General features: G+C 41.0%; 1 protein-coding gene across 1 annotated transcript; it reads left to right on the forward strand.

The window, feature by feature from the left end:
- Positions 1-811: 811 nt before the first annotated feature.
- On the forward strand, positions 812-10,387 carry LOC145413723 (scoloptoxin SSD976-like). The gene is made up of 4 exons (XM_080283380.1): positions 812-913; positions 5,871-5,987; positions 9,402-9,515; positions 10,178-10,387. Exons 1-4 carry the CDS (start codon positions 869-871, stop codon positions 10,385-10,387), a joined length of 486 nt encoding a protein of 161 aa, XP_080139506.1. The 5' UTR covers positions 812-868.
- The last annotated feature ends 12,506 nt before the right edge of the window (positions 10,388-22,893 follow it).

The raw sequence follows: 22,893 nt of genomic DNA on the forward strand, positions 1-22,893 counted from the left end.
TTTGTAAGATTGTTTGTTACCAATATGACTCAAAAAGTACTTGATGGAATTGAGTGAAATATTGTGGGAGGCTTTGATATTATCCAAGGAAGAGGTGATTTTACTTTGGTGAATCTCAGGTCAAAAGTCAAGGTCATAGACACAAAATGGCCTTTCGGATGTGTGGTCAAATTTGTCATGTTTTATTTCTTTTTTGGTTTATTCTTTGTAAGTTTTTTTCGATCTGAATAAAATAATCGAGACTCGCTTCGCTCACCAACTGTTTGATAAAAGGGCCCCCACCTGAAGTTTAGCCAGGGGCCCCATGCACTCTGAATCCGCCCCTGGTTAAGATGTAGGTTCGCTTAGTGCATTTCAACTTCAGACGTAGTAAAAGGCGGAGGTAGAAGCTTGAGAATCTCCCATATCTTATTTACTGAGTGCGTAAAAAACATTGGCGACGGATGCTTACTGAAGAGAAAGTGTTAGAATTTCTTAAGTTTACTTATGATCACATTATTTTCATTGTGAATTGGGTGTAATTCCGAAAATCCCTTCAGTCGACTGGCGTTTTCATCATATTCTTGCTATCTAGAGACTATTTCAGTCAGTTCAGGAGAGACTTTTTGAACTGGAGGAGTTAGATATAACTTTCATTAGCCCTTTCACCACCAGAGGTCTGTCCTAAGCTGAAAGAAATCGTAAGGAGGGAAAAAGAATGAAATATAAGGGTTCCCCCTAGACAAAATTGAGTGATATTCATTTTCTATTCTTCATGGTAAACAGAGAAAATAAAACTAGTACTAAATTTAAGGGATAACATTTGTAACAGGTGGCACGCGGTGATGAGACACGTGGGTCGCCAGGCCCACAGCCATCCGCTGCCAACATGAGGGAACTGGTGTGGAATGACGACCTGGCAGAAGTCGCACAGGTGAGAGAATTACAGGAGCTTTTGAGAATTATAGGTGTATGTGAGACCGGCAGGTGTTTGAGAATTACAGGTGCTTGTGGGGACTGCAGGTTATTACACCAATCACAGGTGTTAGCTCTTGCTGCTGGTGTGGAATAACCCAGGTAAGAAAACTGCAGGTGACTTGCGATGACTGCAGATATACAGTAGAATAGATACTTGTTGATGTGGACTGAGGAGGGAGAAGATAGTGAATGGGGATGATTACAAGTACTTGTGATGACTGCAGGTACAAAATAAGTTTGTTTATGTGGAGAGGGCAGGTGTGGATTGAAGGTGGCTATAGGTGCAGAATGGTATAAGCGTATAGTGAATGATTGCTAGTTGCAGAATGACTAACTGTCGAAAGTGGTGCAGGTGAACTGATTGCAAGTGCTTGTGATGATGGCAGTGCTGATTTGGTGAGAGGAGGCGCCCCTCTAATGTTTGGCTAGGGTGCGACGAAATACCGAATCGGTGGACATTAATATACCGAATCGGCACTTTTAATTGCAAAGTATTATCGCTTTTATGACCATAATGGGTTTATACTCTGAGTATCGGAAATCCGGTAAAAATTTTGCGTTTCATTTAACTATTATTTTTAAAAATCAATTTAGTGTAAACGTGCTAAAGTTAACGGAAGTGTTTCACTTTCAGCCCGCTATCTCACCTTGACGGACTTCTATTTTGCATTAATATTTATTTTAAATGAAAATGAATGTATTTCCAGGCATATTTTAACACATATAACATTATGTTCGTAATTATCCGTACTTATTATCCAATATAATATTTAAAGAATTTTCTTGGGGGAGGTTTGGACTACATTTAGAGCAGTAGTGTGATCTGTGGGCTATTTTTTGGTGTCTGGAATAAACTCTGACATTTAAGTAGATGATGTTTGTTGTACAGTACTGTTTAGAAAATTTGTTACTAAAACTGTGCTTAGAGCAGTTAAAGAAAGCACACAGTGGTGATTCTGAGCCTGGTAGAGGAGAAACTCAAACTTTGTCCTTTGGAGTCTCCGGAGACTTGTCTTACACCTTACATCCCCTCTCTCTCTCTCTCTCTCTCTCTCTCTGAAAATAATTATGCTGCATGTTGTTGCATCCGTCAATATTTGTTGCAATTTATTTGATCCTAAGTAAATCACACTCTAATCAGCGCTGCACTAGTTTTCCTCTGGCCATCACTGTGGTAATGTAACTTTCATTTCTACATTTATAACTTGTCAGACATCTTCAGCCAAATCTGACAAGCATAAGAGGCCAGCGCGATGCCATGATATATATATATATATATATATATATATATATATATATATATATATATATATATATATATATATTTCATCATTCCTTCATCATCCAATCCTACGTTGCCCCATGAGGAGCGTAGGAGCCCGGGGCTACGCAAGTTGGTCCTGACATTTAAGGTGAGAGTGACCAGCCTCACTCATCCCTGAGTGGCAGTACGTGAGCAATAAACCCCAACCACCCCTTGGATATAAACTTTCACCGGCTCAATCCGACGAGCGCGCGCGCGTGCGTGAGAGTGTGTGTGTGTGTGTGTGTGTGTGTGTGTGTGTGTGCATTTGCGCTCGCGTGCACGTGTGAAACCCTGTCCTTACTGGTCAGCATCATCTGGTGGTTTATTATGGACATAAACTCACTTTGACGCACTTTACTTAAGGTTTAGTAGCATTAGAGCCTTGGGTATTTAAATATCCCGCTTGGTCATCAGTTCTTGTGAACGCTTAGAAAATTACATATATATATATATATATATATATATATATATATATATATATATATATATATATATATAATAATACATGTGTGATGTGTATCAGAGTGAGCATATGTACACACGATCAAAAAAGTATTGCGCAGGAGGGGTACGATGATATCTGAAATGATCAGTATATCTTGTGTAGTCCCTGGAAAACAAATTAACTCTTATCTGAATATGACTTCAGTAACAATATGAACCATAAATTGTCATATGAAACCCATCTATGACATATGTATGTAAGCATGTTTGACAACATGGGGGACGATAATCAAACATTTCCAGAGTCCATCGTCCGTAGCGTCAAATTGTTTCGGGGCAAATGTGCACTGATACTTTTTTTTTTTTTTTTATCGTGTGTATATACTAATCCACCTACAGGTTTTAACACCAATGTGCTAGGACTTATATCCTTTAGTATGCAACCTGTTTCACCCACTGATACCATACTTGTCCTTGATCCTATAATTATAAAAGACACTCGATCCTCTCTCTCTCTCTCTCTCTCTCTCCCCACAGAGCATTTGATAGGGTTCTGCATAAAAGGCATTCTCGTGAAACTTAGCTCATAAAGAGTTGATATTAACGAGTCGGAGTGGATGAATAGAACAAGCAAAGTGCCACAAGGTTCGGAAAGTTAACTCTGTTTACTTCAACCAGGCGAAAAAAAATAACGATTTCGTTACCTATATTTCTAAGATGTAATATTAGACTGTGATACTGATCCCAAAGATAGCAGTCAAAAGCATACAAATCACTATGTTGTTTTGCCATTGAACTATGGAAAATAAGCTGCCATAGTTCGAAAATCTCTACCTAGTTAAAGTTAATGAACATTAATTGGACTCATACGCTGATGATTAGAATTTAACCCCCTCGCGCACCGTAAGTTTCCAATAAGTTTTGATTCCACGCCCAGGACCAAAATTTCGCTCAGGCCGGAACCGCTAAAGCGGCAAGGAAAAAAGTTCTATGACCCATTTTACCCTTGGAAAGTGTTTATATTGTTATAAATCGCTTCACATCATCTTAGTTTGTGTTTATACTATCAGATGTTTGTTTTGCTGGGGGATGTTTTCAGTGAATATTGTACAGTAAAATGTGAAGTATCCTAACTACCTTTTGGAGCGAGCTGGCCTGTCACGTGACCAGCGTCTGGCGGGAGAGGGGGAGGCGGGAGGTGTTGCCATTATCTATATATCTATAGCCCGACGCCCTAATCCCGCAAAGGGTGGCCGCAGACAGAACGTCTCCAAGTCGCTCTGTCACCCACTATGTAACTGCCCTCCCCCCAGCTCACTCCCCCCTCCCTCATATACCTCTCAGCTCCATCCGTCCACCTCATCCTCGGTCTCCCCCTCCCTCTCCCTCCTTCCTCTTCACCTACATACACCCTCTTAGTCAGTCTTTCATTCTCCATTCTCCCCACATATCCAAACCACCTCAGTGTATTTCTCCAAATTATCTCAATCACATCCACATACACCCCACAACGTTCTTTCACTTCTTCATTCGTCAACCTGTCCCTCCATTTCACTCCACATGCTCCTCTCAGGCAACTCATTTCCACTGCTCTCACTCTTGACTTGTTCACCTCTAGCAAGGTCCACGCCTCGGTTCCATACGTCAGGGTAGGGATCACAATACTATCATGCAGTGACTTCTTGACTTCCATACTCGCCTCACTATTTCACATCACCACTATCAGCAAACCAACAGCCTTCCTTCCCTGCTATACCCATTCAAGGACTTCATCCCCAAAACTTCCATCCTTACTCATCACATTACCCAAGTACTTGAATGCACTCAACATTCTCCATATCCTCACCATCCAGTCTCACTGTGCATTCTGTGACTTCATTCCTCACTAACACCATGAACTTCACTCTTGTTTACATTAACTTTCGGATTCGTCTTCTTACACACTGTCCCAGATTCATTCACCAAACCTTGGAACCCCCATTCATCTTCACTTAACAATACTGTATCATCAACAAACAGCAACACCGGAATCTTCCACACCTCACCCTCATTCATTAGAGCCACCCCTACATCCATTGCCCTACCTTGCACCTCCTTTACAACCCTATCCATGAATACATTAATCAGCCATGGAGACATCACACATTCCTGTTTCAGCCCCACATGTAGATCGAAGAACTCACTCAGCTCACCATCCACTCACACCGTAGCCCTAACTCCCTCGTACATACTCTTCACAGCACTCAACAATTTCCCATCCACTCCATATATTCTTAAAACCTTCCACATACCTTGCTTATCTACTCTGTCATATGTTTTTTCCAAGCCCATGAAGGCAGCATACACTTTCTTTACCTTCTCTAGATACTTCTCCACTAAACATCTTAGAACAAATATCTGATCTACACACCCTTTTCCATTCCTAAATCCCCCTTGTTCATCTCCAGCTAGCTCCTTTGTTATATGTCTAACCCAAGCAATAAGTATTCTACCATATATTTTTCCAATCACACCAAGAAGGCAAATACCCCTATAGTTACCACACACTTCTCTCTCCCCTTTTCCTTTGTTCAAAGGAACAGTTAAACCTGATTTCCAGTCCTTTGAAACCCTTCCCTCTTCCCAAGCCAATCTACACAACTTCCATATCCACTCCACAACAGTCTCACCTCCATTATAATTTACTGTATTTTCTTGCATAATTATTTATGTTGTGTTGCTCACTTATTTCACCAGAAACTCTTTTAGTTCGCGTTGCCTTAACATTACCTCTAGTTTAGTAATACCCCTTTGCCTTAGGGGGGCTAAGGATAAATATTGTTTGTTTTGTATTGCTGGCAAATGCGCCTCTCCCCCCACCCCCCTCCTTCCCGCTCGTTGATCCCAGGAATGGCGTCCGCCCCCCCTCCCCCCCCCCCGCCGTTCCCAATTTTCTGGATCCGCCCCTGCAGGTGTAGAATGATGTACATGTGGAATAAAGGACGTGAGGAGTGACTGCATTGGAAAATGGCAGGTGAAATAACTAGAGGTGTTTATGATGATTGCAGGTGTTTGTGACGATTGCATCTTCCCCCACCACCTGCATCCTGTACTCCAACCTCCCCCTTTTTCTTTCCATCACCTCCCACTTGCACCCTCTTAATCCCCGCCTTCCCCTGTACAGGCGTGGGCCAGCCAGTGTCCTAATAACCACGACGACATTAAAGACAGGAAGATATGCAGTAGAAACTACTACGTTGGACAGAACATCCACTACTACTGGGGATCGGATCCTGATCCAGTAGGTAACACTCAGTCCCATTTTACCTCCTTCACAGGTGTAGGAGCCCGAGGCATGGCTACCATACAGTAGTTCAGAACATTTAACTCGTTAACCACAGTGATGTATTCTTCGCAATATGTTTTTGCTAGCCAGGCGATTTCACTAAACTAAGGAGAGACATTTTATTTTATTTTTTTTTAATTAACTAACCTCATCACTAGAGATTCTTTTTGAACTGAGAAGAATCATCTGGGTTTAGCAAGATTGGGATTTAAAATACGTCATCTGACTGATGGGGTTAAGGGGAGACAACCAGACAATTCCCCATGATGGTACTATACGAGTATTATCGAAAAACCTGCAGCCACCTACCTCTTAGGGATCAACCTATGCAGGGCCCTCATTCCGACTGGGGCGTTCTAAACACTAAACTGTTGTTAATTACCATTTTTTCTCACAGTATGTCTCGTTTCAAGGTTAGCGTCGTGCCTTGAAAGTAAACGTAGAAAAGAGCAAAGTGATGGTTATTGAGAGAGAAGGTTATTGAGACTCCCAGTGTGATGTTACAGTGAATAGAGAGGGACTGGAGTTGGTGAGAGAGTTCAAATACCTGGGTACAATGATAAAAAAGAGAGTAAAATGTGCAAAAGAAGTGGAAAATAGAGTGACACAAGGAAGGAAAGTAGTTGGTGCTATGAAGGCCTTGATAAGAAACAGAGGTTTGAGTGCTGCAGCTGTGCGAGGCTTACATGAAGGAGTGTTAGTGCCAACTTTAACATATGGATGTGAGACTATGGTGTGGCATGAAAATGAAAAGTCACGAGTGAGAGCAGTGGAGAGGGGACTGCTGAGGAATGTATGTGGAGTACAGGGAGTGGATGATACGAAATAATGTGATTCGTGAAAGACGTGGAATGAGGAAGTGTGTGGACACCAGAATCGAAGAGAGTGTACTGAGATGGTGTCATGTGGAGAGAATGGATAACAACAGAGTGGTGAAAAAGGTATATCTGAGCGAATTTGAAGGAGGGAGGAGGCGAGGTAGGCCAAGGAGAAGATGGAGGGATAAGGTGGATGAGTGTGTGAGGAAGAGAGGTATGGAAGTTGGTGAGGCTAGGGGACTGACAAGAGATCGAGCTGGCTAGATGAATGTTGTGAGAAGAAGTGCATAATCAGGGATTTGGCACCCCTTTTTAAAGTGACAGCGTCCAGATTGACTCTATCGGATATGTTTATGTAAAGCTACAGAGCGTGGTGAATGTTTTTGGCGTATCAGATAGAGCCAGGATTCTGGGAGCTTGAATGATGAATAAATGGAAGCGTGGCCCATTGGATTAGGCAAACTTGGGCTGTCTAGACGTTGCAACTCCTCACTCTGCCCTAGGGTAGGAAAGGGGGTCCGGATGATGATGATGGTGATTATGAAAAACAACAAGATTAGTTTTACCCCAATCAGGATTATGAACCAAGTCAGACATTAGGGGTGCCATAGTCCCCTGTTTGTTAAGTAACTGCTGAGCTGGACACTGTGTGAAGCGAATGGAAAGGTGAAGGGTGAAGTTATCAGCATATAAGTGGACAGGATTATATGTACAGCTCAGAAGGTCATTCATGAATAGAAGGAAGAGATTTGATAAGACAGAGCTCTGAGGAACCCCACTATTGATATCTCTAGAAGAACGGTGGCTGTCTACAGTAGCAGCTGTAGAACGACCAGAAAGGAAGCTAGAGTTAAAGGCACAGATAGAAGGATAGAAGTCGTAAGAAGGCAATTTGGAAATTAAAGATATATGCCATACTCGATCGAAAGCCTTAGAGATGCACTTGCAAAGCTTTCGCCAAAGTCCCGAAAGGAGGATGACCAGGAGTCTGAAAGGTGAAAAGATCGTCAGTGGAGTGTTCCTGGTGGAACCCATACTGGTGATCAGGAAGAAGGCACTGATAGAAAAGGTACTTTATTTTTTTTTTTTTACCAATAGATTCAAAAACTTGTTGAAGCAAATGGGTGAGATTTTGAGGACTGGGAATGGTCACCCTTCTTTGGAACAGGCTGAGAGCAAACTTCCAGCAAGAAGGAAAGGTACAAGTCGGCAGACAAAGGCGAAAGAATTACCAACGCATGGTATAAGCACAGTTCGTGATTATAACAGGAGGGACGCCATCAGACCCATATACCGTGTTAGTATTGAGGCCAGTGAGGGCAGAAAGTACATCAATGGAAGAAATTTTAATGTCAGTCAGGCGGAAGTCAGAGGGGAGAAGTGATGAAGGAACAGCACCGGAATCGTCTAAAGCTGAATTAGAGGAGAAAGTCTGGGTGCACTTGGTTATAGTGGTTTTCGTTATCACTTCTAGATGAAAATCTGCACTTCCTCCATTATTGTGCATTATTAGCTAAAAAAAAAAAAAAAAAAAAAAATCGTGCACCTGGGCTGGTTTCTGCCGACAATGATAGTGCAAAATCTGTCGTTCCTAATGGTTTTGAGGAATAAAAAGACGAGGCCCTACTCAATCAGTTAAAACCAGGTGGCGGTGACCATTAACTCTCAACCCCCTAGCCTCAGAATCTCTTACCTGAAGCCCATCTCAGGTCTCTATATGATACGTGTTTCTTCCTTAATGTGCCCTTTTCATCATTTTCTATTAAGCTGTCATTGTCTGTATGTGTTTCTGATACTTACCATAACTGTGCATATGCATTTAATGGGTCTAAATTGTTGTAAAAGGGAAAATTTTGGTTTACAAGTGAGGGGCCCAGGTCCAATTTGGATAAATCCCATAGGTTCTGTGCATTCATTATCGTGCAATTTCATTATCCTGCACAAGGCGCAGTACCAGTTATGCGTGATAAATAAGGAATCACATAGTGTGTGTGTGTGTGTGTGTGTGTGTGTGTGTGTGAGAGAGAGAGAGAGAGAGAGAGAGAGAGAAAGCATGACTCCTCCCTAATGATTCTTGGGGGGGTCAACTACCTCCCAGAAATAAAAATGGTCAGAAATAGGAGAAAGCTTTGAATGAAACTCGCCCGGTGAGTTCGTCTGGTTACTACGAAAGTCTTCCACTATATACAGTTCTCTAACCATGATTTTTAGGGGGGTCAGATCCCGACCAACTTAAAAATTCTCAGAAATAGTGAAAGCAGGGCAGATATGGCTTTGATATCTTAGTGTATGTTGTTGTACAATAGACTTTCAACCGTAATGCGATATCTGGGGAGCGTGACCCCCCAGTGATTCTTGGGGGAATCCCAGAAATAAAAACGATCAGAAATAGAAAGAAGTGAGCACATGATTTTCAATAAAATCGACTTACATATTGCAGGATTGGGCATGTAGTTTCATGTTTTCCTTAAAAGCACAGGAAGAAACTACACATTTACCTTATTTACATGCACATACTCGTACAGTACTCATTTCCTCATTGTTCCTGCAGAACTGGAAGCGTAGTGTTGACGAGTGGTTTGCCGAGGTGGAGGATCTTCCCGGTGGTTTCGTTAAGGCCTTCAAAGACTTAGGCAGTTCAGTCAAGATTGGCCACTACACACAGGTAAAAAACACACACACACACACACACACACACACACACACACACACACACACACAGCGTGACCCGCATGCACAGTGAATGACCTTTTTTCATCAGTTAGTGATGGTGATGTTGACGTTGATGATATTGATTACACCGTTACTACAACGGTAACATTAGTAATCAATGTACCGATAATGATTATAATACGTGTATACATTTCTCAGCAACTGAAACTAGTACCGACTATAGACAGTAGCTTTACCTGGAATAGTACAAGGTAAATAAATAGACCTGCTGAGCATAAGTGTAGGCATTGTATAGGTCAGGGCTGGGGAACCTTTCTTCTATTAAGGGCCATTAGGATATTTTTAACATCATTTGCGGGCCATACAAAATTATCAACTTAAACTCAACTGAAGCTCAGTACATAATATATATATATATATAACTACAAATGAAATTTAAGGGTACAGTAGTTAGTGAAAAGGGCTCGTATCCTCGTCAGTCTCCAGACGATTGCATTTAATTTTGAGAGACTTCCAGCAGGACGAGCTACATACAGCCTTCACTAACCCATTTCATTAACAGAGGCCTTCTCTAAGATAAAATCGTCTGGAAACAACGCAATTTTACCATTCAAATGCGTCATGTGACTGAGTACCATCCATCATTTTCGGCAGCTGGTGTGGGCTGAGTCGAAGGAAATTGGGTGCGGAATAGTGCATTATGAGGTTGCGTTGGATGGCGTGTACTACCCTGAGAGTAGGACCTACGTGTGCAACTATGGGCCCTCAGGGAATGTGCTGGACTATCCACTCTACATCGAGGGACCTGCAGCCAGCCAGTGCCCCGATGGTGTATCTGCCAATTACCCGGATCTCTGTGCTTGATTGGTGGACTTCTGGGTTGAATGTGTGCTGAGGATGAGATGTGTGTGAGTTGGTGTATCCCGGAAATTGATTGTGTCCTTAACTTCATGTGTTATGTTAGGGTTGGTATGTTGTGGGACTGAGATGTGTTTGAAATGGTGTGTCCAAAAATTTAAGGTGTCTTGGGGTTGAGGTGTGTGCGAGTTTATGTTACGTTAAGGCTGATAATGTTGTGGAGCTGATACGAGGTCTGTCCAAAAAGAAACCGTACATTTTTAATAGCGCACCAACTAGTTGTATGTTTGAGATGGTGTGTCGTGGAAAGTAAAGTGTCCTGGGACTGAGATGTGTTTGAGATGATGTGATTTGGGATTGAATGTGTCCTAAGCTGAGATGTGTGTAAGTTGGTGTGTCCTGGAAGTTGGTGTGCTTGAGCGTGATTTGTTATGTTGTGGGGTAGAAATAAGTGTGTTCTGGAGATGATTCTGCTCTAGGATCCAAATGTGTTTGAAAGCTGCGCTCCTGGAATTGACTATGTCGTGCGGTTGAAGTTTGTTTGAGATTGTGTGTCGTGAAGCTGAATCTCATCGACTAACCTCTCTACATCAACAGACGTCTCCCCATAAGGGCCTCTGAGGCTGAAAGTTTTGAAGGAGTTAAGTGCCTTATGTAAGGATTGCCATATTGTGGAGCTGAGATGCATTTCAAATGGTGTATTGTATGAGGTTTAGTGTATGGTGGAACTTGTGTCCTGGTGTGGAATATGAGAGCTGAAACGCACTAAAAATCTGGTATGTTGTGGGACTGGTAAAGGTTGGTGTGTCCTGAATCTAAATATGTTCTGGTAGTCCTGCAGTGAAAGTTAGTCCTACTGAGAGAGAGAGAGAGAGAGAGAGAGAGAGAGAGAGTTATGAACAACGTTAGTCAAAAGAAAGAAAACAGAAAAAATATATATTATGAAAGAAAATGTAGACGACGTAGCTAATGCATTCCCTATTTCCGAAAGCTGTCCACCCCTGTATATTTCAGAACTTTATAATTCCATAACCCAGCAAATACTACACGATAATATTATCTGCAGTGCCTTCGCCCCCTGACCCCTCTTTAATTGTATTCGTACCAACACCAGGCGCTTTTATATAGCATTTTATTTAGCTTAGGAGAGACGTCAAGCAGTGATGGGGTTAGCAACATTCAATAAACCCTTTGCTACGAGAGGTCTCCCTATAGCTGAAGAAAATCATCTGGAAGCAGCAGAAATTAGATAAAGATGGCATCCTCGCAGTGAAGGGACTGTTGGATATCCTATGTAAGTCATAATCTAGTGCAGTGATTCTCAACCTTTTTTGCCCCATTCACCCCTTCCACCATATGGCAGAATGTCATTCCCCCCTTTCCAAGACTGTCTTACTCATAAGGTGCTTACCTGAATAATACGCATAAAATAATGAAAATCTGCTTTAATATTTCCGTATTAGTGCATACTGTATATATTTACATGGATTATTTTGTAGTACATACTGTATATTTACATGGATTATTTTGTAGTACATATATATTTACATGGATTATTTTGTAAGGCGGACTTGAACTGAGAGTGAGATGACAGAATCTACCAAGGCCTGAGGGCCAAGAGCGTCACTAGCCGCGGCGAACGACTCAGGTTGTCATTATCATATCCTGACAACCTGACATTCAAACGTGCGTCTGATTTCTTATCTTATTATACACGAATCATATTACTATGCACGAATATATTATACATGAATATTATTATACACGAACATTATATACACGACTCACATGCGTCTCATACACGAAATCAGACGCACTTTTGAATAGTAGGTTGCCAGGACACGATAACAACAACCTCAGAGACGCGCGCCGCGCCTATAGTTTGTACACGTCCAAAACGAAAACCTGACGGTACAGGAATATGACGACTCTTTCTCTCTCTCTCTCTCTCTCTCTCTCTCTCTCTCTTAGGGTTTCAGTTTATAAAATACGTAAAAATAATTGCATTTTTTTTAGTCGAGATGAAATTCCCCATGATTTAAGAGATTTTGGTAGTTCCCTCGCCGTTTCCCCAACTTAGGCAAACAAAACAAGCAGATAGGACAAACACACAGGAATTAGACATGAAAGAAGACAAGCCTCCTCCTCCACCTCGGACCGCACGTACCCACATATTTTCTCACAGAAACAACTGAAACGGACCTGAGAGAAAATTTTCTCTTCCGTTATTTCTCACACTATTCCTTAATTATTATAAAAATAATAGACTGGAGAAAAAAAAATGGTCCTAACTGATGCACATTATGTTTTGTGTTCAGAGGCAATAAAAAGATGAATATAACAACAGTTTGAGCTTGCCATTCTATGGCCTCAATTCCCCCCCTGAGACACTTTAATTACCCCCCTGGTTGAGAACCCCTGAATTCTAGTGGCTCTGGAGATTTGGCAGTGCCTCTTCCTTTGCGATTTATTCTATGCATCATACTTCAGTTTCGTCATGTACATGAGTGATGCAAACTCCGTCGACGTTAACACAGTATCAATAGTATCCAAAAGAATGTTCAATGTGTAATATCCAAAATAAGTCGCTAAGGAGGGGATGCTACGAAGTCTCCTAGGCCACCTGGAATACGCCTCCAGGTTCGTTTGTGTGCTCTTGGGCTGTATTCTCCTCGCCTAACCCCTTCACTTCGATGACGTAATTTATATTTTATTCTGGCTACCTAAACAGACAATTTGGTACATTTTAGGGAAGACCTTTTCTAGTGAGAGGGTTAATGGAGGCAGCGTTTAACCCCTTCGGTTCCAAAAGTTTCCCCTTGCTGAATAAAATCGTCTTTAAGGTAGCAAGAATAAAGCAAAACAAAATCGCACTGAAGGACGTTAAGAGGGCTCCCGCTCACCTCTTCATTACCGGTTTATTTGTGTATATGCCACGTTATTACTATCTCTTGTGTTATTAGTGCGATCTGTGTCGACCTCAGTAGATAAAAGTGTGTCCAGGCATCTCGAAATGAACGGATCTTGAATTTGGCTCTGTTATTTTTTTTTTTCTTGAAAGGAACAATATTGCGGCCTTCTGGCCTTTGCTTCCTTCTCCCTTGCATTAAAAAATAATAATAATAATAATACAGTGTGGTGTGTAAAGTAAATCCCTAAGGAAGAGGTATGCTGATGCCTCTCGAGCCGACGACTATATGCTGTCCACTTTATAACGTGTCCCAGCATTGCCATCTCTCCATCTTAAATGTTAATGAGTAACAAGAGACACAAAAATATATATGCTAGTCTCGGTAAGTGGTATGGAGAGGATGCACAGCGTATCAATGATCAGGTCGAAAGTCCATAGTGATAACGGGGAAGAGGGAACACCTGAAAAACCTTCTGGGCAAAATAATCATTATCTGTCTTAGTGAAATGTGGATGCAGTAATTTCAAGACAATTTTGGTAATTTTTTCAACGATTTCTTAAAGTAGATTTGTTTTAGCAATTCAAAATTTAAATTGTTAAACTTTCACAATCAGTTACTAATAGTTAAGTAATATGTTGTTGCATAGTAAAACAGTAAATTCAATTTCAAAATTACTTTGTTACATGTTTTTTTTTCTCTCTAATAAACATCTTTCAAGGTATTTATTAACAATGTGAAATTAAAGACTTCGGAAAATTTTCGCCTAATTTTGTAGCTGTTGCTTGTAGCGTAGTTAGTGACTTCCACTTGTTTGGTCATATGCATAATATACTGAATTCATACACCATAAGATTCTTTGTAATGATAAATGATGCAAAATATTTGAATATGGTCTTTTCAGTGAGGGGTTATCTTTAAGCTCACTCTGATCTCCACGTTCCGGCCTTTAGGGCGGTCGACTTTACCTTTTTCATTCATTCATTTAAGTAAAATAAGCCGCAACAGGACGAACATCTCCGCCAAGTTAAGGTAGATGAACTATAGTATGTCCTTCCCTGGCTGAGATTTTCCTGCATATATTCCGATTTTCTTGCTTGTCGCGTTTGATGGTTCTCCAAATTCATAAATGGATACACTAATTAATGTCTTCGATCGGCCATATGGAAATATTCTTTTTCATTACCAGTCGTTGTTTCTAGTTTCCTTGAATGATTTAGATGAAAAAAAAGGGGGGGAGGGGGGCTGTTGCAAGGGATTAAACTGATTCAGCCGAAGATAATGCAGTCATCACGGCTCGTTGTCTCGTCAGCTTATACTGTATTGGGCTTTCTAGCACGTCCCCCTTAACCATTTATTTTGCAGACTAGGCTACCTGTTAATTTTCTATTCTGTGCTAATTACAGTACATCTTTTTATTATCCCTGTTGACTGCATAGCTAATTAGCATACATGAAAATATTAACGTGTCGTGTACAGATATAAGGTAGTAAGGAAAAAGTCCTTGGAAGCCGCCATAACCCTGTCGCCTTCGACAGACGCATTTTTTTTTCTCAGCTGCCACCAGACGAACTGTGGCACCCGAGGGAAATTCTAGTAGCCAAAAGGGTTAAAAATTGTCTCCAATAACCTTTCGGACTGCTAGAAGTTAGCTCGGTTGAATTAGGTTGTGTGGATTTAGCCGGAATAAGGTACCAAAGTGCGTCCAAGGCAGCGAATGGGTTATAGTACCTAAGTTTCAGCAAAGTATTTAAATATTTCATCAATTTCTGTTTCGGCAACTATTTTTCCATTTTGTATACCTGTATTTTGCCTCTTACTCCACCATTCCTCCTATGCACATTGGCAGAGATCAGCTTCAAGACATGCATGTATGGAAACGTCTAGCTTACAGCTGACTTTGCCCAATAAAGGAGGAAAATTTCAATTCTAATCCTGTTACTAACCTCCCATGGTCGCAACAACTCTCGTATTTTACCCCAGTTAAGGCCACATTATTTTATACTACTGACAGTGAAATCGCAAAATGGTGGTCCGTGATAACCATTTTGGGATGAGAAAGAATTGTATTTACTAACTTTCCCATTAATATTTATTTATATATTTTTTTTATTTACCATTGAGAACAAGTCCCAGTACTCTGGGGAACGTTGTCGCTGAAGCCCAAGCATGAGATGGTAAACATAATAGCAAAAAGATATATTGACTCATACATAGTGCTCAAGTTATCGTACTGGTTACAGCTACGAACACAGGAAGATGTGAAAAATTTTAAAAGCAGTGAACGAATACAAAAAAAAAAAAAAAATACCTATAGCATAAAAAAAAAAAAAAAACATTCAAGAGTTTGTTAGAAGAAAAGATGAAAAGAATAAGATGTCCTTGTGCCAAGGAATCAGAATGTCAGGAATTGGGGACAAAGGGTGAGAAATTCCCCTGAAGCATTAAGATTTGCAATTAACACAATAAACAGAAAAAATAAACCAGAAACTTTAAAGCAGCTGGCGTTCTTCCTAGCTGTTGCTGACGAGCATACGGCTGTCCTCAGACCGGTCTGGCCTAGGCTAGCTTCTGGGGCAGGACTGCTTTCGACCAGTCTGTAACGGTCTAATTGTCTCACCAGAACAGCAATAAGACCGGAGCCTCACGAAAACGCGGCGGAAGACTGACAGAAACCCGCAAAAAAAAAAAAAAAAAAAAAATGGCCCTATACTTAAACCTGAAATTGCATATGAAGCCTGAATCGATCTGAAACGTGTTAATACTTTTCAGATTAGAGTGGACGCTTTATAATTCAAAGTTTTAATTATAACGTCAATTGTAAATCAATGGCCAAACTATTCTATTGGGTGTGTCAATTATTAAGCAACTCAATTCCCGTGTTACGGGAACATACAAGTTAGAAATCCTGTATGTTCTATACCATTTCTAACGGTACTTAAAACTTTTCATGAGTTATAATTCCTGCTTTTTTACGTCCCCTGACTACACGGTTGACTGGTAATTTCGTGAATCTGCGAAAATGTTTAGCTAATTAAGCCGTCCCCGCAACACAAGATTGGGGCTTAATATTCGCACTACCCTGTACATTCAAAGTTTTTCTCAACGTTCACTTTGGATTACGAATACTCACCTTCGTCCCTGGATGTATTATTGCATATTCCTGTTATCGCTAATTTATTTTTTCCACTTGGTGCAGACTTCTAGCAGTGAAGGTAGTGAAGGCCGTACGTAACGTCTGTTTCAAAATATCTAGGTCTGTAGATAGCAATAATCGTAAAAATGTCACCTGATTGAAGGGGTTCGGTTGTCGTTAAGAGATTATTAGTTACTTCTCAAATACTCGAAGTTCTCATCACCCATTAAATACTTTTCTTTTCCTTCATTGGAATAGGTAATCGCAATAGTAATTAACATTCGAAGGCGATATTCGTGAGGGAATATGGATGGTCACGTACAGCCAGGTTGCAGCACCGGCAGCCATGTTGAGTATACTGATCCTGATTGGTTGTTGCAGTTAATATGGTGTGGCCCGCCGTAAGCTTGGGAGGACTTGGAGATCTTCCTCTTGTATATTGAGTTTGTGGTTTAGTTCCTTGATACACAGTGCCTCTAGTAAAGTGAGGCGTCGTACAGTGCATCCCCACATATAGTCAAAATTTCAAAATTTTCTTCTAATATTTTCCTTGTAAGGGCAATTCTGTGTTTGTGTTTAAGGCGGTTTTTAGGTGCTCCAGCTGGAAAGTGGCAACTCAGTCGTCGAGACAATTTCATGATTGTCCTGCCTGCAGGCAGAGGGGAGGGCTTCGCAGTTCCCCCGTTAACAAGTAAAGCTGTATACAACATACCACCTCTGAAGTATCTCTCCTGGTCAGGGCTGTTCCTTAGTAGGTGACTGGTCTTTTTACTCTTGTAGTTTATTAACAGGTTAAGTCTCTTTTCGGAGTTTAATGGCTTCACATTTAGCATCACTGTTTGTTTTATAATTCTTTCTTTTCCTTGTATACTGTTGAGAAGGTGGCTCTGTAGTAAAGGATGATGTCATTCTCCTTCTCATAGTTTTTGTCGTTATTCTTGTTGTACCAGTTACTGATGATGTTCCTTGTTTCTCAGTTGGTGTCCTTATTGGAGAAGCCATTGCTGATTAATGCTTGTGTAGATAATTGGTACAACACTCCAATAACGACAGCAACCATAACAAGGAGGGTGACATCAACCTCCCTCCCTCCCTCCCTACCTACCTACCTATTTATTTTACTTAACTGCCTTGTGACCTGCATGCCAGCCTGCCTACCTATCTACCAGCCTATTTTCTTTGGTCCCTCCTTCCTTCAAGACCATCCGACCTTTCCATCCTTCCTCCCTTCCTTCTCTCTTTTATTTCTTTTGTGATCTTCCAGACATCACTCCTTCCTTCTTTCCTTCCATCCTTCCATCCATCCTTCATTCCTTCCTTCTTTCCTTTTTGACCCTTTCCTTCCTTCTTTCATTACTGTCATCTTTAACTCCTTCCTGACCGCCTTCCTTCCTATCTTCCTTCCTGACATCATTCCTACTTCCTTCCTTTCTCCCTTCCTGCCAGCTTTCCTTAGTTCATCCCTCCCTTCCATCCTTCCTCTCTTCCTCGCTCCCTTCCTTCCTTCTTGACCTCTTTGTTCCTTTTCTTTCTCTTCGTTCTTTCTCTTCCCTCCTTCCTTCCTTCCTTCCTTTCTTCATTCTTTCTCTTCTTTATTTCTTACTTCTTGATGTACCTTCCTTCTTCCTTTCTTTCCATTCCTTCCCTTCTTCCCTCTTGTCCTTCCATCCTTCCTTCCGCTTTATTCCTTCCTTCCTCCTTCCCTCCCTCCCTTAACTCCTTTCTTCCATTTTCCTGCCATCCTTCATTCCCTCCATCCTGACGTTCCTTTCCTTCCTCTGTCCTTCTTTCCTTCCTTCCCTACCAACTTACCTACTTTCCTTCCTTCCATCTTTCCTGCCTTTTTACCTTCCTTCTTGTCTTCCTTTCCTACCCACCTACCTACCAACCTTTCTTCTTTCCTTCCTTCATGACATTCTTGTTTTTTTTGCCTCCTTCCATTCCTTCGTTACCTACCTACCTGTCTTCCTTCCTTACCTACCTACCTACCTTGCTTCCTTCTTCCCTTCCTAGTTGAACTCCTTTCTTTTTTTTCTGCACTCTTTCTTTCCTTCCTTCCTGATGTTCCTCTCTTTCCTCCTTCCCTTCTTTCCCTTTTCCTTCCTTCCTTCTTTACCTACCTACTTTCCTTCCTTCATTTTTTCCTTCCTTTCTTTCCTTCTTTCCTTTTTTCCCTTTCTTCCTTACCTACCTACCTATACCTTCCTTCCTTTCTGGCATTCCTTTTTTTCCTCCTTCCTTCTTTCCTTCCTTACCTACCTACCTATCTGCCGTCCTTATACCCTCCCTTCCTTCCTTCTTCCTTTTCTCCTTACCTACTTACCCACCTACCTTTCTTCATTCCTTCCTTACTGACCACTTTCCTTTCTGCTTAACCTTCTTTCCTTTCTTCCTTTCCTTCCTGTTCACTTTCCTTCATTACCACTTTCCTTCCTGACCACTTTCCTTCCGTCCAAACCAACCTTCCTTACTGACTCCTTGCAACCTGAACTTCCTTCCTTCCTTTCCCACCTACCTACCTTCCTTCCTGACATTGCTTTCTTTCTTTCTTTCCTTCCTTCCCTCCCTCCGACATTCCTCCCTCCCTCCCTCCCTCTATCCTTCCTTCCTTCTTTCCCTTTTTCCTGACTTCCCTCCTGTTTTTCATCATTCCTTCTTACCTTCCTTCTTTCCTTTCTTTTTCTTTCCTACCTTCCTTCCATTCTTACTTCCTTTCTGATGTTTCTTCCTACAGTCCTCTCATACATCCCTCCTTCCCTCTCTCCTTTCCTTCCTCCTTGTTTTCTTCCTTCGTGACCTCCGTCCTGCCTTTTTTCCTTCCCTCCCTTCTTTCTCGATTCCCTCCTTCCGTCCTTACCTCCTGGTCTTCCTTCCTTCTTTCCTTCCTTTCTTCTTTCCTTTCTTCTTTTCCTCCAGACCTTCCATGCCTCCTTTCTTTAATGACTCCCTTCTTTCCTTCATTCGTGACTTCCTTTATTCATCCTTGACCTCCCTCCTTCCCTTCCTTCCTTCCTTCCTTCCTTGCTTCGTGACCTACCTTCCCTCTACCATTCTTTCCTTCTGTTTTTTCTTTCCTTGTTTCCTTCCTTCCTTCCTTCCTTATATACTTAATTAATTCCTTTCTTCTTCTTCCTTACTTCCTTCTTCCTTCCTTCCTTAATTTCTTGCTTGCTTCCTTCCTTCCTTACTTACTTATTTCCTCACTTTTTTATTTCCTAACTTACATCCTTACTTGCTTGCTTGCTTGCTTGCTTGCTTCCTTCCTTCCTTACTTACTTCTTTACTTCCTTACTTCCTTCCATGCATACTTATTTCCTCTCTTCTTTACTTAAACATTTACTTCCATCCGTACTTCCTTCCTTCCTTCATTTACTCATTACTTCCCTCCTTTCTCCCTTTGATCCTTTCTTCCATCCTTCCTTCCTTTCTTACTTTCACTTTTCTTTGTTTCCTTCCTTCCATCCTTATTTACTTTATGGTGAGGTTGGGCGGGGTGTAGTGGAGTAATGGTGGGGTTGGGTGGGGTGTAGTGGGGTAATGGTGGGATTGGGTGGGGTGTAGTGGGGTAATGGTGGGGTTGGGTGGGGTGTAGTGGGGTAATGATGGGGTTGGGTGGGGTGTAGTGGGGTAATAGTGGGGTTGGGTGCGGTAATGGTGGGGTTGGGTAGGGTAATGCTGAGGTTGGGTGGGTTAGTGGTCCAATGGGGTAATGGTGGGGTTGGATGGGGTTTAGTCAAGCTGTGGCTGGGTTAGGTGGGGTGCAGTGGGGTTTTGGTGGGGTTGGGTGGGATGTAGTTGGGCTCTGACTGGGTTGGGTGGGGTGTAATGGGGTAATGGTTGGGTTGGGTGGGGTAAAGTGGGGTAATTTCCGCTTTATTCGAGCAAACTCCATACGATGTTATTTAATTTACTAGCGAGGAAGGATAGATACAGTCTTAATAAATTCCCTAAATAAATACCGTATACAAATCTCTTTATTATATCCGCTCAATAAATCCCCCGAATAAATCCCTCCTGAATATAATCGTTTGGTAGAAGGGACAATGAACCTAAACGTACGCCACCTGCAAATAGAGATGGTACAGTTAGAAAAAGAAAAAGAAAAGAAAAGAAAAAGGCAGGTGTTTTCGAATGTCCTACAACCCCGTAGATGGCAATTTTTTTTTTTTAAATGCATATTGACCATTGGGGCCGAAGTCCCTGGTCATTATGGTAATATATATATATATATATATATATATATATATATATATATATATATATATATTATTGTTTTTTATTTCTAATTTTTTTATTACATTATTTATTTAAAAAATGCTTAATCTAAAAACCCTAAAACTAATAAGCCTAACAGACAAATCGCTAACGCATACAAAAGCCTAAAGATACGAATAGCTGAACCTACACTATGAAAAAAATACCTCGACCAAGAGAACACCATGGACTGCAGGTATGTAATGCCTTTCTGCATTACATACCTGCAGTCATCACCAGCTGACTGTCAGTCGAGGCATAAACTAATATAAGGGACATTAACTCCTCACCCTGCCCCACGGTGGGAAAGAAGGTCCAGATGATGATTATGGTGATGATGAACATATGAGAGAACCACAGGAGTCAGGAACTATTCCATATACAACAGCCGTCGACCCTAATTAGGATAACTAATTCAAGATGGTATAAAGCATTTACATATCTATAAAAAGTGAAGTACCTCACCCGACAGAAATTCTTTTATCCATGCCAGTACTTCCCCACCAAATCCATATGATTCTATTTTAATAATTTAAGATGTGGAACCGTAGCAAACGCTTTATTAAAATCAAAATATATGATATCAAAAGGTTCATTCTTATCTTACATATCAGACCATTCTTCCATCGCAACCTGCAACTGAAGTATGCATGACCTACCTGGGGTAAATCCATAGTGATTTTCACAGAATAAATCATTATCCATCATGTGTTTAATCATCACATCCCTAACCATGGACTCCATAACTTTACATAACACTGAAGTTTATGTCACTGGTGTGTAATTACCGGCACGGTTCTTGTTACCACTCTTGAATATTGGCGTTATATAACCTTTCTTCTAGTCATCAGGAAGTTTTGCCATCACTTTCAAAAAAAAAAAAAAGATGCATCTTATAAACAGTTTTGGCTGTGCCGCTCTTTGCTACTTGGGATTAAGTTTACGGTTGTCTGAAATATATTTTTTCAAAAATTTTCAGAAGCTGTCTTGTTAGTTTCGTAAGCTTGTTCCTCTTTTCAGTGTAATCATGACAATTCTCCTCTGTTTTACTGAGCAGATAATGTTTCCAAGATCTTAGTTTACCACGCAAAAAATTCGTTGTTTCTCTGTTAATGTACATTTGTCTCTTTCCTTCTTGTCCCATTTATTCTTACTTTCGGTATGTTCTTGTCAACTACATCTTGTAACTTGTTCTTAAAGGATTCTCACATTCCATTTACATTATTAATTTGAAACATTCTCTCTCTAATCAAATTCCATTATTTCATCACTTATAGTCTCTCCTCTCATATTGATCATGTAACCGGGGGATTGCGGATATGTGGTGATTTCTGCAGGATTATCACTTCTCATCTGAAACAATTTTCCCCTTCCATTAACTAATTAACAAAAATAATTTCTTTAATTAGGTTTCACTTGACCCATATTGCAGGACATGTCTGCGATGAGATTGTCTTCTGGCTGTAGCGGCACACTGGGTCAAGGACCATGTCTTGGTGTTGATTGATTCTGCGATCACATCTGTATGGATCACTCTGATCAAGGAGGAAACATGTCTTTTATCTTGGCTTTGATTACCTTTGGCCTTGTAATCCCCAGACCCTCTTTTGACAGGTAATAAAATTTAGTAACTATAGGAATATAGCATCGATGAATATGGCCAGAATCTGGCTTGCCATGATGTTGGTCAGCTTTTAAATAGCACCGACCACTGAGCTTTATAGAATCGATGGCATCGACTCTTCTATCTACTACCGAATTAAGTTATATATGAGCGATGAAAGGACTGGTTGTATTGTCAAAGTGAATGGTCAACGTTACAACAAAATGTGTACCGGTTTTGGGGGGAGGGGGTTTCGCTGTTGTCATAACTTACATTTTTTTTTTTTTAGTGAAAAAGAAAAGCATCCCTTTCTCATGAACTTCACTGAAATGGGCAATATTAACTGAAATTAACACATACACAGATCCGAAATCGTCAAAATAGTGGATGGAAATTATAACAATCTTGATCTCAGGACTGATGTTTTACTATTCTCCTTATAGCCTCAGCCCCAGAGTTCCAAAACCTCCATATATCAAAGTATCCTAGATACATAGGGAAGCTAAGTTATAAGATCTAAATATACAGGGAATAGACATACATTAAAAATTTTGAAGCACCTGTCAGTCAGGTTCGTTCTTAGATTGTTGGGCTGCACGTGCTGAGTGAG

The sequence above is a fragment of the Coenobita brevimanus genome, chromosome 97, assembly GCF_032717465.1.
Source record: "Coenobita brevimanus isolate Jiangsu-jjx chromosome 97, ASM3271746v2, whole genome shotgun sequence".
Lineage (NCBI taxonomy): Eukaryota > Metazoa > Arthropoda > Malacostraca > Decapoda > Coenobitidae > Coenobita > Coenobita brevimanus.

Coding starts and splice junctions, on each gene's coding strand:
- LOC145413723 (XM_080283380.1), top strand. CDS start 869: ATGAGGGAACTGGTGTGGAATGACGACCTGGCAGAAGTCGCACAG. Junction 914..5,870: donor ACCTGGCAGAAGTCGCACAG/GTGAGAGAATTA, acceptor TCCCCTGTACAG/GCGTGGGCCAGCCAGTGTCC. Junction 9,516..10,177: donor AGATTGGCCACTACACACAG/GTAAAAAACACA, acceptor CATTTTCGGCAG/CTGGTGTGGGCTGAGTCGAA.